The 17,669-nt window shown below is 36.1% G+C and overlaps 1 protein-coding gene across 1 annotated transcript in view; it reads left to right on the plus strand.

The window, feature by feature from the left end:
* Window positions 1-17,669, plus strand: part of Dpr1 (defective proboscis extension response 1) — a 426,632-nt gene that overhangs the window by 105,971 nt on the left and 302,992 nt on the right. Inside the window, exon 2 of the mRNA XM_076789143.1 lies at window positions 12,435-12,598. Coding sequence (XP_076645258.1) covers window positions 12,435-12,598 — 164 coding nt within the window. The remainder of the gene's footprint in view (window positions 1-12,434; window positions 12,599-17,669) is intronic.

Consider the following 17,669-nt stretch of genomic DNA (forward strand, 5'->3'; position numbering starts at 1 on the left):
GCGGGAACGAGAAATAATTCATTCGCCGGGAAATAAGAATTATTAAAAGTATGTCGATCGGGGATCACTGAATTAACATTTCCATACGATGCCGAATGGTCGAGACACACGAGTTAGGTTTACGACAGAGACGTGACTTTTTCGACATTTTTGGTATTAAGATTTCACCGAGAACTCCGCAACTTTACTGTCTCGTTCGTTATTTCCATTTATTGCCACGGGAACTACGAGGCATTAGTCTGGAATGGAGAGTCCAGGTTTATCCAGAAGATGGTTTATCTCTTGTTTTGTAACAATTTCTGTTCGAGCTTGCACGATGCATCGAACAAAATATCCTGATGAATGTTGAAAACACGGTTTCACGGTATAGATACTTTGTGATCTTTTGTAAACAAGTACCTTAGAACTTATTAAACAAACGCTTAAGAAATTCAAAAGAACATTTAACCGTGAAATATATACGTAAATGTTATAAATAATATTCAGAATGTAATATTCATTAAAAATAGCTTTAAATGCCGTAGTAATAAACTCAACTAATCAGTGCAGTCTCCTACACGCCATTAAGTTGTGGGTACTCCATTTCGTTTAACCATCTCCCACCTCGAAATGCCATTTAACGAGCACACGACCATAAAAGACCATTTCTACTGAAACGGCAGGGTTAAGTAGTACAGTAAAGTCTTGATCCAATCCGGACGGAGCTACACGATCTTAGTCAGTTCGCCTATCCCCTCCACTGGGGGTTATACCACGCGAGGGGCTGAGTAGCTCGAGCTGTCTCGGTTGCCGAAGAGTGTATAGTGTAAACATTATAGCGTAATCCGATACCGGGCCGGGAATATCGGTGTGACCCACTACTAATCCAATTACAAAACTTCTTTATTTTTCATTCTCTTTTTATGGAACTTTCACCAACTTATTTGTGGCATTTTTCTGATTAAAATGACACTAAACACGATATAATTTGGACTGTATTTAGTAGTTTAATTGACGGTATGTAGTGCGCCTTCTAGTGGTCCTACACGATTTATGTCACAGCATGGACCCGAGGATTGGGCTTAGATCAAGACTTTACTGTAATCAAAGTTCAGCCGCATGGATGCTGTACCCTTTCATCTGTACCTCGAGTACTAAAATCATCACCGGTCATCGTTGTAAATGAACAGCTAAATATTCAACTCCCACGAGAGAGAATTGAGGGAAACTGTTACGCTCCGGGCGAAAACGTAAACATTCACGAAATATGCCGAATCAAGCAAACAAACAAACAAGATCAATCTGTATTTCGTTTGCATTACTTGCTTGCGATTGTATTTGGAACTATCAAGGGATTTGCTGAAACTTTGGTATCATAGAGAGTATTTCTCACGAAACTGTTTGTCACATATTTCTTCAGCTGCTTCTGAATGGAATCCTTAAAATTTCGGACAAGGTTCATAATATCTCAGAATATATTAAAACTGAAGGACATTCTGTAAAACTGCAATAGCAAATTTCAGAAAATTTAACTTATTTAATACTAGATTACTAGAGTACTAAACGGAGACTATTCTTCAACGAAATTTTATTGATTAACTCTGCATAAATGCGTCTCTCCAATATCAATAATCGGACATTACCTAAATTCAATTTTTCATGGATCGAATATTTTATTGAATACAAAAGCTTAATAAATATAACGCCTAGCTTAATAAAGCTTAATAAATAAATTAAATTACGAGACCGAGGACGTTACACATATACGACGATTGTATATATATATTAAAAAATCGATGCAAACAATTATTACTTTGCAGGTCCGCAGGCTACCAACGATTCATAAATTGTTGCAACAAGAACTGAAAAGTGTACAAAAAGTAAAGTATACAAAATATATAGGAAATATGTCGCATATTCAGTTATTTGTCTTTCATGTAAAATATGTAAAATCATACCAGTTTACCCAACATGTCTTAACAATTTGCATGCTACTATGGATTCATTGTTGAAGGCATTATTACTTGATCTAACAAGTAGAAGATTCCAGCGAGCCATCTGTAAGCTAGAAAATTTAATACGGATGTTTCCACGGCGCAGACATTTGTACCTTTCAAACTTCTCTCTCATTTGTACATTTGTACCTCTCTCTCTCTCTCTCTCTCTCTCTCTCTCTCTCTCTCGCTCTCTCTCTCTCTCTCTCTCTCTCTCTCTCTCTCTCTCTCTCGCTGAAATTAAATAGAAATGGAGAAGTTGTGTAAATACTAGGATACTGAGCCGCTAATTAACAGCGGTAACCGAGAATTAAAGGAAACGCCAAGGGAAAAGCACGGAGGAAGCAGGGAGATAAAAGGTTCGGGAAGGGAGAGATCAAGGTGGACGCGACAGACAGACACAGAGACGCCCGGGTTAGTTCGCATGATCGTTAGGCGACCTCCGAGGCTAATCGCACGCTGCAAATGAGCTATTTCGTTTTCCACCTTGATTGCGCGTCAGCCATGGTGATAACGTTTGTATAGAGCCCCTTTATGCCGACCAGCCAACAAGGATTCCGTGGGATTTCGTGTGCGTCGCCGCTAAATTCACCCGTCAAATTGTGACCCGACCTTTAGTCTCGTCATCGGCCTGTCACAGACAAATCTCGCAATCCAGACCAACGTAACCAAAACTGTTCCCACGTGAATCAGTTTTGCCGCGAGCTTTAAACGGTTCCAATCATAACTCGTTACCTGCATCGTTCCCTCGCTACTTTTCAATCTGTGCCTCTTCCGTTCGACACCGGCGCGTTTGCGCGTTGATTTTACAGGAAGACCACTGTCGAAGTTTTGTATCATGGAAATGCTACAGTGATTCACCTTCCATGGAACTTTCTGCGAACTAGGGACTTTGATGATCCTCAAGAACCAGGTATCTAGTACATTTTGTGTAGGAAATATTTTCACGGTTTTCTACTATTACTTAAAACGCAGTTAGAACAATGTGTTTATCTTTAAATAAATTAGAATGTACCGTCTGTGTGATCTAAACGTACGACAAATGTGTATTAACTTGTTGCTGACGTAAATCACGCTATTAGAACATAAACGTGATAAAATACGTGCGTATGTAAAAATAATTGCTAATTGACCTTTAGTATTAGAATGGCTACTCTGAGAATATCATACTCTTATTTCAAACAATTTTGACATTACTGTGCTTGTATTGAAGAAGTTGCTAAAACTTTATTGCAAACACACTTTGATTGAAATGTTGGTTTGAGGATTATTGAAAAATGTTTATTTGACAAAGAATTTACAATTCGGGTCAATTGTTAAGTGGTCAATTATTTTATTTAAATATATTAATTGCATTTGTACAAATTGCATGGGAATGTAGAATGCGAACGATTTCGGATTTGAGACGCACTAAAATTATTAAAACAAAACTGGAATTTAACTAGTTTTATGAAACTTTACTGAACGCCGATTCGCAGCAGAATCGGTAATGCATTGAAAGGTAGGAGATTTAAAATATGGATTGAAAGTTGGAAAATTCATTCTATAAACTATTCTATAAATTCCGAACTTGTGTGTAAGCGGATTAAAATGGCCATCGTTAGTTTTACATGCATTCAGAAGGAGTAATGGAATCATTTTCGACGATTTATTGAACGAGTTTAACACACAACTTGTAACGTTTTATGCACTTGCCGTTGATAACGACCTTGACAAAAGAATCATACGAAAGCCGGCATAATATTTCATTTTTCCACTGTCATTTCTTCTGAAACTATTAACTTAGCAAATAAAACATTATTTCATCTGGATTCTACAACTTCAAATTATAAAAGTTGCAATTTATTTAAAAATTGTCAACCGAACGGTAAATGATGAATTTCCAAAATATTTGTAGCCATACTTTTTTTTATGATTTTAAATAAAAACATCTGGATCAGTGATTTCCATTGATGGTAATTAAAAAATGAATTTCAAAAATATGTGCACTCGTTTACTTTATTTGTTAACGATTTTCAATCAAAACAACAAGGTCGGTGCTTTCTGTTATTTATGATCAGATTCGCCATTATTAAATTATTGATCAGCAAGGTAAAATTCGCTTCTTAAGCGTGCGAGTATAATCAGCGGAATTAAAAGACAATGATGAGCCGATTATGATACGCCAATAATAACCGGTTGATTAAACCTGCACATTTGAGAATGCAGTTTTGTTTGCGCATCGCTATTATCCGGTTCTTCGTCTGACAGCTATTTCTGTAGCGAGAAGCGCACGCCGACCTGAAAATCTAATTAACCGGTCGCAATTGCCGACCTCCCCCCACCCACCCGTATGTAATTAAGGCTGATTCTCATAACCACTCGAAGTCACAACGAAATATACTTTCTGATGAATTTCAGGAGCCCATGCACGAGCGCCTCCTTTGCAGTCATCTCTCTGTTTAATTGCGTATGAAACACCGCGAGAACGATCGTTTACGGAACCCGCGTTTCCCGACTATCCGATTCGCTCTATTCCCCCTTTTTTCAAATTTTTTTTTAATTTAACGCAGAGTGCAATTACACGACTACGCCATTGCTGTAATTTCTTCTCTTGATCTTGCTTCATTTCGCCCCGGTTGTGATAAATTCCAAAAGCCGTTGCTGCAAGCTCGACTTTATTAAGGCACAAAGGCATAAAGATTAAATCGCGTAATCATTGAGATTCGCAGGATTTAATTATCCTATCATCTTATCATTTTCTCGAAAGTACACTTCGTTAGATAATCAGAAAGAGTAAATTGAATTCAAGACGCATTTTTTCGAAATTCTCGTTAAAATACAATACACTGACGAATGTTATTAATGACATTCGAACATCTAAACAGCTTTGTGAATTCATAAAATTCATGGTAATTTTATTTTTTTAATACACGATCAAAAATTTTAATAAAAAATCTTGACTTAACTTACTTAAGCATGAAAAATGCACTTGAGTACGAACTGTATAATGTTCTGACATATGGTGAATAAAATCGTGGAAATTTCAATAAATTAAGATAAGAGTCCAAACAGAAAAATGAATTCAAAGTAGACGAAAAGCTTTTGAAATTGTGAATGTTTTACTTCGTCAACGAAACTCACTTTAAAAAATTCTGGTGCGCAGTAGTCTGTGCAGCTTAAGCTTATGCATTTATAATGCATGTCAATTTACGACATATAATAAAATATAAACTTCAGTGGAATTGCATAAGCTGGTAATTTAATTTTTATTCAAAGAAAATCCTTGAGAGGTGAAATATATTTTCGTTCAATCGGTTTCGTAAATTTAAAATAAATATTCATAAAATGATCAGCTATAACTACTTTTTACAGTCTAACAAATTTCCCTGAAATACGGATAATCAAACTATTACGTACAGTAGATAGTATTTGACACTATCTTTTAGAATTAAAATAATTAAATTACATCTTGCAATATGTAATTTTTATCAAGGAGGAGAATTATGAAATTTTCTTTTTTTATGAACGAAAGTTAAATTGAACTCAGGTTCTATCGGAAATATGGATTTATTCAGCATATGGGTTAAATCAAAGCAACCGGAAGTGCTTACTGTGCTTGCGGCCCAAGTAGCTTTCAGAATGATTTTCAAAAATTTAGGAGCTCACTTTTCTTTCGTGTAGTCGGAACGAATCAAAGAGCGCCATTCATATCGCGATGGAAAGTGGTATCGTAAATGTTTTTCCAACCGGAAATAAATGTCCCACCCTTGAAAAAGGTTCGTGTTATCGTGACCGGTATATTATTAATCGTCGAACACAACATTTGAATTATAACACCGATGTGCTCCGAGCACCTTCGTCCCGACATGCAACGATTTTTCCTCGTTGCAATTGACATCCCGGTTATTTATTGTGCTTTATCTATTGATCAGCGTAAATTAAACCGACAAAACTGGAAATCTTTGCCATAAAATGTTTCCAATGGCGTTAAAACTTCTATTGTGTATGGAATTGAATTTTCCAATTGTATTGAAAGACACGAAAAAAGTTTTAGCAAGCGAATTCGTTAATTATCGCGATTAGAACATTTGAAGTAGAAGATGTTGTGTTGAATAATTTATTTGCTATCACCTTAGAATAATAATTTTTTACTACCATGAGTAGTAAAACATCTGAGTTGTCAAGATGAAGTTAAACGAATATTTCAGTTAACCTATTATTTTAGAATATTTGTAGAATAATTATTTCATTTAATATATTCTAACTTATTTATGAAATTATTATATTTTCCATTTTTTTCATTTCCTCCTAGCGCGTTGCAACAAGATAATCTATTTCATTTTATATGTTTTGTGAGTAATTATGATGTGGTGTATTCTATACAGAAAAATACGGAGAAAATAACGAGGAGAAAATTTTATCGCACAAGAATGTTTCCCTGTCTACAATTCTACTTTCTGCAATTTTTTTAATGATACTGACACGGGGTTATGCGATTATACAATTGCATGAATTGAATAAAGCCTTCAAAGTAACAATAATTATAATTTCATTTATTTCAGCTAATTACGTTAGGTAATTCTCATACAACTCTATTAAGATATTACCTAAACTAAAGTAAGTGAAAACATAAAATGTGCTTTAAATTTTCATTAACATGCATACCGAATTATCCTGTTCTCATTTAAATGTTTAACAAATAACTGGGATTGTTAAACAATTACAAGAAGATAGTGCCACAACGGAAACGTAAAATAAAATGTTCAGATCTGCTTTCAAAATATTTAATTCCAAATGTTCGTTAAATACGTGAACTTCCCCAAAGGATTAGTGAATGTCTGACCATTATTGGATATTTCTACTTGCAGCATGCATCGATAACGCCATATCCCTCGTAATGCAAAATTCTTTCAACTAGAATATTTTAATGTTTTCACAATATTTTAACCATTTTTTAACCTACAATTTGTTATATTCACTAAAAAACAGGTGCAAACAAAATTATAGGTTTATTAATAAAAAGTTCATGGTGACTGAAAATTCCTGAAAAAAAGTGTTCACAAAATATTGACTATAATCGTCTTGAAGCTCTCTCTGAACCGTGCTATACTGGACAAACAAATTTTCGATCGACCTGCTAATAACGGTGTAATTTAAACTGATCACGCTCACCCTGTACTTTTAAGATCCCAGTTACAAGGCGTTAATCACGGTGCCCCCTTTAATCAAATTGTTAAACCGTTCAAATGCATCGCCGTCGACGAAAACGAAAAAACCCACACATTACTATGTGTAATGTTATGTTTTGGCACCGGCAACATCGCCGCGGCTCGGCAAGACAAACAGTAATCCGCATCGTTCGCGTCATACGAAATCCGTTCGAGTTGGCCGCGTGTGGTTAATAAATTTGGAAGATTTGCATGCGGCTGTCCGCGCATTCCAGCGGCTCTTCAAACATCCGATTCGCTCTAAATCATTCCGTGAAATGTTTGCAAAATGATCGAGCCCTTCGGTTCGATCGAGACTCGCGGGCGCGCACGGCAGTCACGCAAGGAATCTAACTGGATGAGCAACGATTTCTCGCTCGCTTGCGTCTCATCGATATTTCAGGGAGCGTCGCGGTTGTCCCCGAAAGAAGTTACCGGCGAAAGATAGTAAATCCTGTTCCCCAACGTCGCACGCAGCTGTTGTCTTCGGTTTTTCTGTTGCATAATAGAGACACGCTCGGCCGAGACTTTTGGCTCTGACGTGGACCTCCTTCGAGCATTCTGAACACAGAATTTCTGGTCCTTCATTAGTATTTTCAAATTCCCTGAATTGGAAACAGTCTAAAAAGTCTCCGTACATACAAACAGGATCACTGAATGTGCTAAAACGTAAGTTATTAAGTTATTGATATGATTGTAAAACATTCTTTTAGAATTATAACTTTAGAAATTATCGGTTCCATTGTAAAATTCAATCATCGATTCCACCGTGAAATATTTGTTTAGAATTTTAACTTAATAAAGTGTTGAATCCATTGGAAAATATTTGATTAGAGTTGTAACTTACGAAATTGTTATTCTGCTAATTTATAATTCTGTCGTTATTTCGTTAACTCACGACTAACTTTTATCTAGCATTAGTCCTTGGGAATACTAATTTTGTGCAGCAAGATTTTATATGGAATGAATTTTAGTCATTATCCCATAGTATGTAGATATAATGTTTCGTACCCTCATCCGCCTTGCATTTATAGATTATGCACTTTGAACAACGAGAAATTCACTGTTGACACTCCCAAGAGCATCGTTGATCATTGGCATTTGCAACTCTCGTGTCGAATACGTTGTAATTTACAACTTGACAGGCGAAGTGAGACGGCTTTTTGGCTTATGTTAGGATAATCGGTCCGGATCGATCTACGGTCTGCATGAACTTTTCATTTAGAATGATCGCTCGTAATATGCTGGTTTCAGCGTGGAGCACCCGTACACATCTGATAGCACTCGTGACAGTTTGTGACCGATTCCCCTTTGAACTAAGCGATTGGCTGGTTCAGGGTGAAGCCTGATTGCCCCTGTGAAACCAAAATGCTGTTTAGACTAACTGCTACTGACAACGAATCTGAGTGCTTCTGATTATTCTTGTTGGCTGAACGCTTGATTACTCTGCTCCGTCCACCTGTGACGCGAATATGTACTCTGGTCGGACTTCTACCGTGTCACCATATCGCAAATTTTGCTAGTCTCCAGAATTCAGTAAAAGCTACGAATGCGCGGAAATCCAGAATCTAATACAAGTCAAACTTACTATCGAGATTACTCATTTTTGTCGGTACCGTGTAAAATGAATCGTATTGATAACGACAAAATACGTTTCGATTTAAGACCAACGAATAACAGAAATATTTAATTATAGTACGAAATCTTCACCATAACAAACATAAGTGGTTCAGACTTACGACTGTACTATTTGTATTGCGAAATTGTCAAAATTCAAATATCGACAATCGTTCGAGAATCGGAAATGCATTGTTCTAATATTTTTTGGATCACTATATCTTTCTCAATTTTGTATACATCACGACTTAATATAAGACGGTTGGATTGAAGGTGTGAAACGAAATGTACGTATGGTTCTCAGATTAAATTGAAAGAGAGTGTGAATTTGTTGGATAAATGTTTGCTCTACACGTGTTTCTTTCACGAAACGACCGATTAATCGGTTCGCAAATCTCTGAACCGATCGTCTTATCCGTTTCACGTGTAGTGGGCGACAGACTAATAGACTGACATGCCATTCTTCGAAACCACGTATCTTGGTTTGGACGGTTCGTTCGGTAATCGAACAGTGAAGCAATCAGGAGCAGGTGGCACTCTGTACTCACCGCAGTGCAATCGTCGTGATTAAAGAAATTAGCGGCACCGTCGTTCTCTGATACACCGTCGATAAATAAGGATTACGTGTAATCGCGCCGAATAACCGGTGGTACTTTTTACGTTTTGGAAGCAAAAAAAAAACGGAAAAAACCGAGCCCGCAAAACGTAGACGATCGTGGCCCGCAAACTCAATTAATTTTACACTCTAATGTGTCCAGGAAAAACGAAGGTAAAATGCATGGAAATGCGTGCGCGTTCCCGCGCGGTCGATGGATACTATCTACCCGGGCTTTCATTCTTTTTAATCGTTGCATTGTTTGTGATATTATAATTGGAATTCCCTCGGTGCCGTTCTTTTTCACGATTTCTACTCTTATTGCGTACCGTTTGATATGTTCAATGTCGTATCTGATGCAAATGGGTCGTACGTTCGATCTGGAACTAAGAATAAGTGTTCGTGATAAAAACAGTAACTATCGTTATTGCTCAATTTAATCCATTGTATAGATTACGCTGCTTCCTTTGATGCCACCGGTTTTCGAATTTTAGGAGACCCGTTAATACCGTTTCTTTTAGCCGATATGTTTTTTCGACCAAACCAATTTTTGGGAATCGTTACAGTTTTTATATGAATTCACTATGTTTTTCATCGTTGTAAATATTACAGTCCACTCAGTGACATGTTTAACACTAAACCTACCACGCTGCGGTCAAATGACCGTTTTTGAAATTTCGTTTAGAATTTCTTGTATATAACGTTACTGTATCGCCATGTAACTTATTGACTTTTCCTATAATATACAAACAACCCATTTTTCAATATTCACAACTTTCTTTATTGTTTACTTTCCGAAAAAATTTCATACCATGTCTTTCTATATTAAGATACATATTTTTTTTAAAGCGGTCATTTGACCGTCCATGGTAGGATTAGGTACACATGAAATGTCGGTACGTTTAGTGTTAATCCCTTTCAACTGTTTATCTCAACTAGTGTAACGGACCCAATTACTGTGGGGGTACCAATTACTGTGCCTATATTAATTCTACTTATTTTTGAAGCATAGTGAACATTTAAAAAAAAAGATATTATATTTTTTCATTAAAATCAGTTAATATATATGTTATATATCTCTTTTTTAACATTCATTATGCTTTAAAAATATGAATAATTAGTATAGGCATAGTAATTGGGACCTTATCCATCTTTCTGTTCTTCTTATTTTCCAATCAATTGCGATTTCATCTTGCATTAATGTTCGTGTAAATTGTTTGAATTTATTTTAATTTGAAAAATTTATTTATTACATAAATGAATAATTTGTTAATACTTCATATACCTAATAATTTAGTACTCAACGATTAGTACTTGAACTTGAATTCTCAAATAGCTAAACGTCGTATTAGTTCAGGGTTTGGAAGAATTTTGGGAATTATGAGAGAAGAACGGGAATTATAAGATATCACGTGGAAGTTTATAAGTGGATAAAATCTGCAATTGTAGGAGGGTCATTGAAACCTTGAGAGGTGAGAGAAAGGAGAAGTAGCTTTGAAGATTGAGAGGTTGGTTCATGTTGTGAAAAGATGAATGAGCCTGATAGGACCGAGCAGATAAACAAGGTAATACGGAGGCTTGTCAGATCTAAAGTACTAGACCTTGAATTTAATTATTTTCTGAATAGTATAGGTAACTCGTCTAAGGTTATATTAAACCTTTGCACTCTCGGCGCGATTTTCATTCTAAAACTAAATTTTTCTTCCGTCTTAGAATATTTTCATTTTATTCTTATTTAATTATTATTATGAAATATTCATTTTATTTCATTTTCTGATTTCCACAAATAATATTTCAATGTTTAGTGATCTATTCAATACAAATTTTGTAATGTAACAAATATTTTATAGTTTTTTTTTTGTAATTTCTTTGAAATAATTCCACAACAATCTTCAGTGGCGCTTCTGAGTCGCCACTCGAGTGTAAAGGGTTAAGAACAGAACTGCAGAGCATTTAATTACATGCGACGAAATACATCTTTTATTATAAATTACTGATATTGGTGCTGATTTCTAGAAGTATCACAAAGGATCATTAGATTTCCCACATTATACATTTATGACAAAAATGAGTAAGTGAAATAAAAAACAGTAAAAAAAAAAATAGAAGAATTAATATTATTAACATAATTAATATAGTAGTTGTTTTATCTTCAGTTTACAAATGTCATTAAGTTATCTTCAATTTGTTAAGATTATTATCACAAAAAGTACGTTTTTATTGCTGCGACTCGTAATTATTGTAGATAATTTTTATTCCGTGTGAAAATCCACAGTTTATTGAATATACAATAATTTCAGCTGTCTGTCTAAATGTATCATTGTCGAAATATATAGAACTGTAATTCTCATTCAACATTTTCTCATTCTACTTTGATTCTTCAGTTATCAATTATTCAATACTGAACTATATTGCAGAATGTATCGATTACCCATTAAGCTAATTCACGTTAATTCCCGTAAATGGGTTAATTGCCAAACCTATGGAAACATAATGAGATTCGTCTTTCCTTTTAATATTATTCTAAAAATTAATTATAATACAATACTAAAATATATCGTAAAATATACTCTTCGCCCATTAAGATCATTTAAGCTGATTCTGGTAAATGGATTAATTATCAAACATTCAGAGACAAAATTAATTGCTAGTTATTGTACGAACTACAAAAATAAGTACACTGATTACTCATTAAGATCGTATACATTTATTCCAGTAAAAGGATTAACTGACAAACCTTTAGAAACGTAATTAAATATGTCTCTCGTTTCGTCGTCAGTCTAAAAATGAATCCTTGGCCATTGTAGCACAATAGAAAACTATAACTATAGTGACTAGTCATTAAGTTCAGTTCCTGAAATTATAAAAATTGTTTATGTACGTCAGTTGCGTTTGGTACTCGATAGTTTCAGTGTTGAAGGAGCAAAAACAAATTCTGTTTGGTTTCTGCATCAATTGTTGCAGAAATATTTTTTCTGCATAAAGATCGATGGTGTAGTTACGAACATATAATGCGGGATTAAATCGGTCACTTATCCGTTTCTAATTGTTTTTCCATAGGTAACTTTGCGCGGGAGCAGAAGCTGCTGCCGGGGAACGTCTTCGGCAACCATAACGTCACTAATTCGCCGACGTTTGAGACGAATGTTCCACGGAACGTGACAACGGCGGTCAGTCAGACCGCTTTTCTACATTGCAGGGTTCATCAGTTGGGTGATAAAGAGGTAAGTGGATTCGTATGATACATCCGACCGAACAAGCATTCTTTCCGGGAACGAGTAATACCGCGACGAGATACGCGCGTCGCTTCTTTTTTATTTTCTGCTCGCATTATAGCAAGACGAACCTCCTGGGCGATAAGATTCTTTTCTAACGACCACTCGCGCGGTCCTCTAACAATACAGGTCCTCTTCTCTATAGAGTATCCAGTTTTCATACTACTTTTAATTACTGAAGAAGGTTGACTTACTTTAAGTAATAACTTCTTTACCGCGTCTTTTATTCCGTAGATATAACAACACGGGTTAAACTTTCCCTCGGGAAACCAGAAATTTTTTTCCTTTTCCATATGTAATCCAGTAGATTTTGGCGAGAAAATGCCGAAAATCCAAGTTTCAATTCTGGGAGATCACTAATTCCAAAGTTATGCGTGTGTAAAGATGTGCGATTTTCAGCGTTTTTAACAGGTAAGGGCGCCTAAAAAAAAGTACAAATTTCTGGTTTCCTGAGGTAAAGTTAAGCGAAAAACGCGTCTAAGTAAGAGCTCTAAGATAACAATTTTTCGGATTGTCTTAATTTTATTCGGTAAACATATTGTTCAGTCTTTGCACTTGAAGCTATTTCGTTGCGTTTCTCATTTCGTTACGAAAGTTGCGAATTCTTCTCTGTTATCGAAACATCATTGTCCACTCATTAATTCGTATCCGGGAAGAACCACCGTAGAGATTTAATTAGCAGGAATAATTCTATTTTAAAATACACGCTGATCAGCGAACGGAAGAATGTGCGGTACATAAAAGGGTCCAGCGTTCTATCAAAGGTAACCCTGCAGCTCTGTTGCGGTTAGGTTCGCTTTATCGTTTTTCAAAATCTCCGATCCGAGGTACGCATTCACGGTGGCTGTATGAATCTGAGAGGCTTCTGGGATAACATTACCGCAAGGCTGCCGTGCGGTTTCGGTGCCGGGTTGTTCATAGAATATGCATGACGCGTGTTTCAAGAGTGAAACAGCCTGAGAGACGGGGTAAATATGCGTGCACTCATCGAATTTTATTTTCGTTCTTGTTACGTCGGGAAACGGTGATTACGCGCGGACACATAGCAATTTATTTGGGGATGAAAAACGTTTCCGGGTAAAAGGATATTGTTCGATAACATCGACTCGTGTGCTTAAACGGTATTTGCAGTAACACCTATTATTATGCTGCACGTGCGATAACAGAGTCCCGTTGGGTTAATAAAATCTTGTCCGATCGATAATGGAACGATAAACAATTATAGATTGATACTTTAAGCGCCGAATATTAAATTAACAGTAATTTAATTAAGAGAACCGAGACCAAAACAAATTTATAACAGTGGGTGTTTAACTCATTTGCGTAACCCTTACAAACGACTAAAATGCAATCTGTTCTGCAGCATAATTTCCATTATTCCACATTACCTTTATTGTTAACGAAATTTGCATGTAACATGGGCAACTAGATTCGCTAAGTTAGTTTGCAATTTTTTAACCGTTGATACAACAGTCACACTATCCACCACGTGATTTTTGTGTATAAATGGAAAAATTTCTGGGTAAACTAGACAGTGTGTTATCCAAACACCACAGAATCAAGATTTTCCGTAAGATAAATATTGAATTTGACGTCACATAGGGAATTTTTTCGATATAGGTATCCGCTACGCGTTCACAATTTTTCTGTGAAATATTGGAGCATAGTAAACTCGTACGACGTGTTATGTGATATGAATACGTGAGATCGAGCACTGCCGTTTTTATATAAATTTATACTTCGTTTATAATTAACGACACTAGCTATAGTTGCGACACATTCGATGCAAAGTATACGACACATCTATCATTCTTTCAGAGGAATTTTCAATAAAATAACACAAGAATTTTAACGCTAAACTTATGAGTGTCAAATAACCGGTTTTTGTTTAATTACTGAAATTTTCATTATTAACGCATCTATTATTAGTCATTTTTATAAAGCAACGTTTACCAATTACTTTTAGTGCTTGGTACGTTTAGTGTTAATAACTCAGCATAAAGCATTCAGCATTAAATACACACGGGCTATGTATAACAGATAAAATTGATAAGCATGATAAAACAAAAATTTTAAATAAAGCACCACAGAGTTTAATTTTGTAAATATACATACATAAAAATCCTACCTCTTTTCTATGAAACATTTAAACATTGCCAATAAATTATTACCATCGTGTATCTAAAGAAAATATCACACAATGTGATTAAAATCTTGTGGTTTATGTAAAGGTTATGTAAAAATTTTTCGTAATTATATGAAGCCATTTAACATTATCGGACATCGTGCCTTAGCCATTAGGAACTATCATTATCAATAACAATGCTATACTGCAGGAACCGCACTAAAAATTTCGAGCAAGCTAAAGCTCCCTCGTTCACGACAACAGCGGAGATCATCGTCAGGAATAATGCACGGGATATACGTATGCAGACCCGATGATACGATAGCCGCACGTCAGCACGATTTATTCATACTTCCATCATTAAAGTTTAATCAAACCGTACGATCTTTACGTGCCGTGCGCTGGCACGAGTTCGGAGAACGTGCATAGCAGTGCTATTTGTTGAAGTTTCAGTAAATGCGAAACTTTCGAACTGTGGAGATCGAGGAATTACACGGGAAGATTTGATACAACGAAATCGGGTAGAACTGGGATACCACTATATCGCCAAATATGAAAATTTACACAATAGTATTATTTTTTTATCGTTCCTTACCTGTGCAGAATAAAGAAATTGTACCATATAAAAGTTGTTAGGTCTTTCTAAATATTGAGGATAGGGTTAACCACCCAAAATATTGTACAATCCAAGGTATTAGTTCTGTGCACCATCCAACACATAAAAATGTGGATATCTTCAATAGTTTCGGAGAAAATAGCTCATAATACATATCTTACATAATGGAAACAGTACATATTTCCGAAAAACCACTTCGATCAATTACCAAACGGTATTGTAAATTGAATATACATAATTTCAATTTGAGTGTGAAACTCATTGAATTCTAAGCTTCTCGGTAAGCTTACCTTGGCTGGAACTAATAGCCAGTAGTCAATCGCCTCCCAAGAGATTCCAATTAGTCAAATTAATCTGGTCAACTACCAGCACCACGATCATTTACGATCAATACGGTAAACGATAGTCACGCGCGTGTGGGATATTGGTAAATATAGTTGCGTCATAAAATAATCATATTAAGTAGAAAACACTACGGTAAGTTTCATTATTTTATCTTAGTCAAATAAGTCTGTCGTCTATGATTATTTCTTGAAGTTTTACAATAATCATGTATAGGTTACTGAAATTATTATCGACCGTATGAAATATTCTCATAAACAGTCACATTGTCATAAATTATTCGGGGCAAAGTTATATCAAAACTCACAGTAGCATTTACCACGAGCCAAAACTAAATGAACAATGTTTACAACTGAACGAATTTATATTACAATCTACGCGAATCTTATTAATTTCTTTTCAAACAAGATGAAGTTTTATTCTTCTTCTACCGCGGAAAAAGTACACGCAGGCAAGCAAAAAATATAAATTTTCTTTTTGAACGAAGAAATTGTACATCAAAATTTTGCGCTGGCCCATTGTAGTCATTGCAACCGTGAAAAAAAAAATAATACTGGAAGGTGTTAATTGTAGATCATCATCGATGCAATGTTAGAAGCGTTAACGCAACGATTACGTGAACAATGTACGCGATTTAATGCGTCCTATTTTAAGACAAGCCCGCTACGAAGAATGCTTGCTCACGTCGCAATGATGGAGGAAAATTTGGAAACAAAACAAACGCTCTGCTCTGCAGAGAAGAGCTCTCTGAATCACTCGACTGGACACCTTCGAGCTCCAGATACAGCTAATTTCTGCTCTGCCCTCCGGAAGCATTGCCCCGCCACTACGAATTGTAACAGCGAAGCTTTTGAAATTTTAGCTGCATTGTACAGTCCTACCTTTCGCTGGTAATTGCATCCAATTTCAGCATGCATCGACTAGGAACTGCAAGAATACGTTTATTAAATCAACTGTCGAGCCCCGAAAATTCTAGTTGTATTAGACGGATTTATAAAATGGCAACAGCGTGACACAAACAAGGTGAATAGCATTTATTTTTTATTTTGACCAAAAGAAACCTTGGTCGGGAGATGAGACTGCGCACACAGATTCGCTATTTAGTTATGCTACATATAAATTGAAAACTAACCGCAGCATTTTGTTAAGTGTCCGAAAAATTCATGAAGTAATACGTTCTACAAATTCTACGTTTTAGCTAAGAATTAGGTTAAACTTCACCTTGGCAACCCAGAAATTTCTACCTTTTTCTTATGTAATCCTGTAGATTTTGGCGAGAAAATGCCGAAAATTCAAGTTTCAATCCTAGGTGATCACTAGCTCAAAAGTTATGCGTGTGTAAAGATGTGTGATTTCCAGCGGTTTTGACAGCTGAGGGCGCCGCCATGTTGGTCGGCGAATTCCTAAATTTAAAGATGAGATCGATACTTGTTCTTGAACCAGTATTTCTGACCTCCTGTCAGGCTCTGCTAATTGCCTCATTCGTCGACCATCAATGGCTTCAAAAGGATAGAGACGCCCACTGACAAGCTGTGACCTAATTAGAAGGGGCGAAACGGCATTTCGACCGGCGCGAAAATTCGAAACCGTCGAGTCTGGCAACGATAAAACGAGTAGCGAGGATTTCAACACGCACCATGCACGCCTCATAATTCTCTGCCATTTCTTCCATGCAATTTGCTTAACTTGAATTTTTTAAGAACGGTCCCGGGCTACGGGCCACTTCCTCCAACCCGAAAATGAAATTAGGATGTATCTGTCGGGCATCTCTCGTCCGAGATAACGACGTTACATTTTCTTTTATTATCCGTTTACGTGCCACGGTCGGCTCCGCTTAGTTTATATTTCATTCGAAGAACAAAATTCGGCCTCGGAGTACTGCAATAGGAATTCCTGAGATTTTGCGAAAAGTGGTGTAATGGAGTTTTGCGTACAAT

This window comes from Halictus rubicundus, chromosome 1 (assembly GCF_050948215.1).
Source record: "Halictus rubicundus isolate RS-2024b chromosome 1, iyHalRubi1_principal, whole genome shotgun sequence".
Lineage (NCBI taxonomy): Eukaryota > Metazoa > Arthropoda > Insecta > Hymenoptera > Halictidae > Halictus > Halictus rubicundus.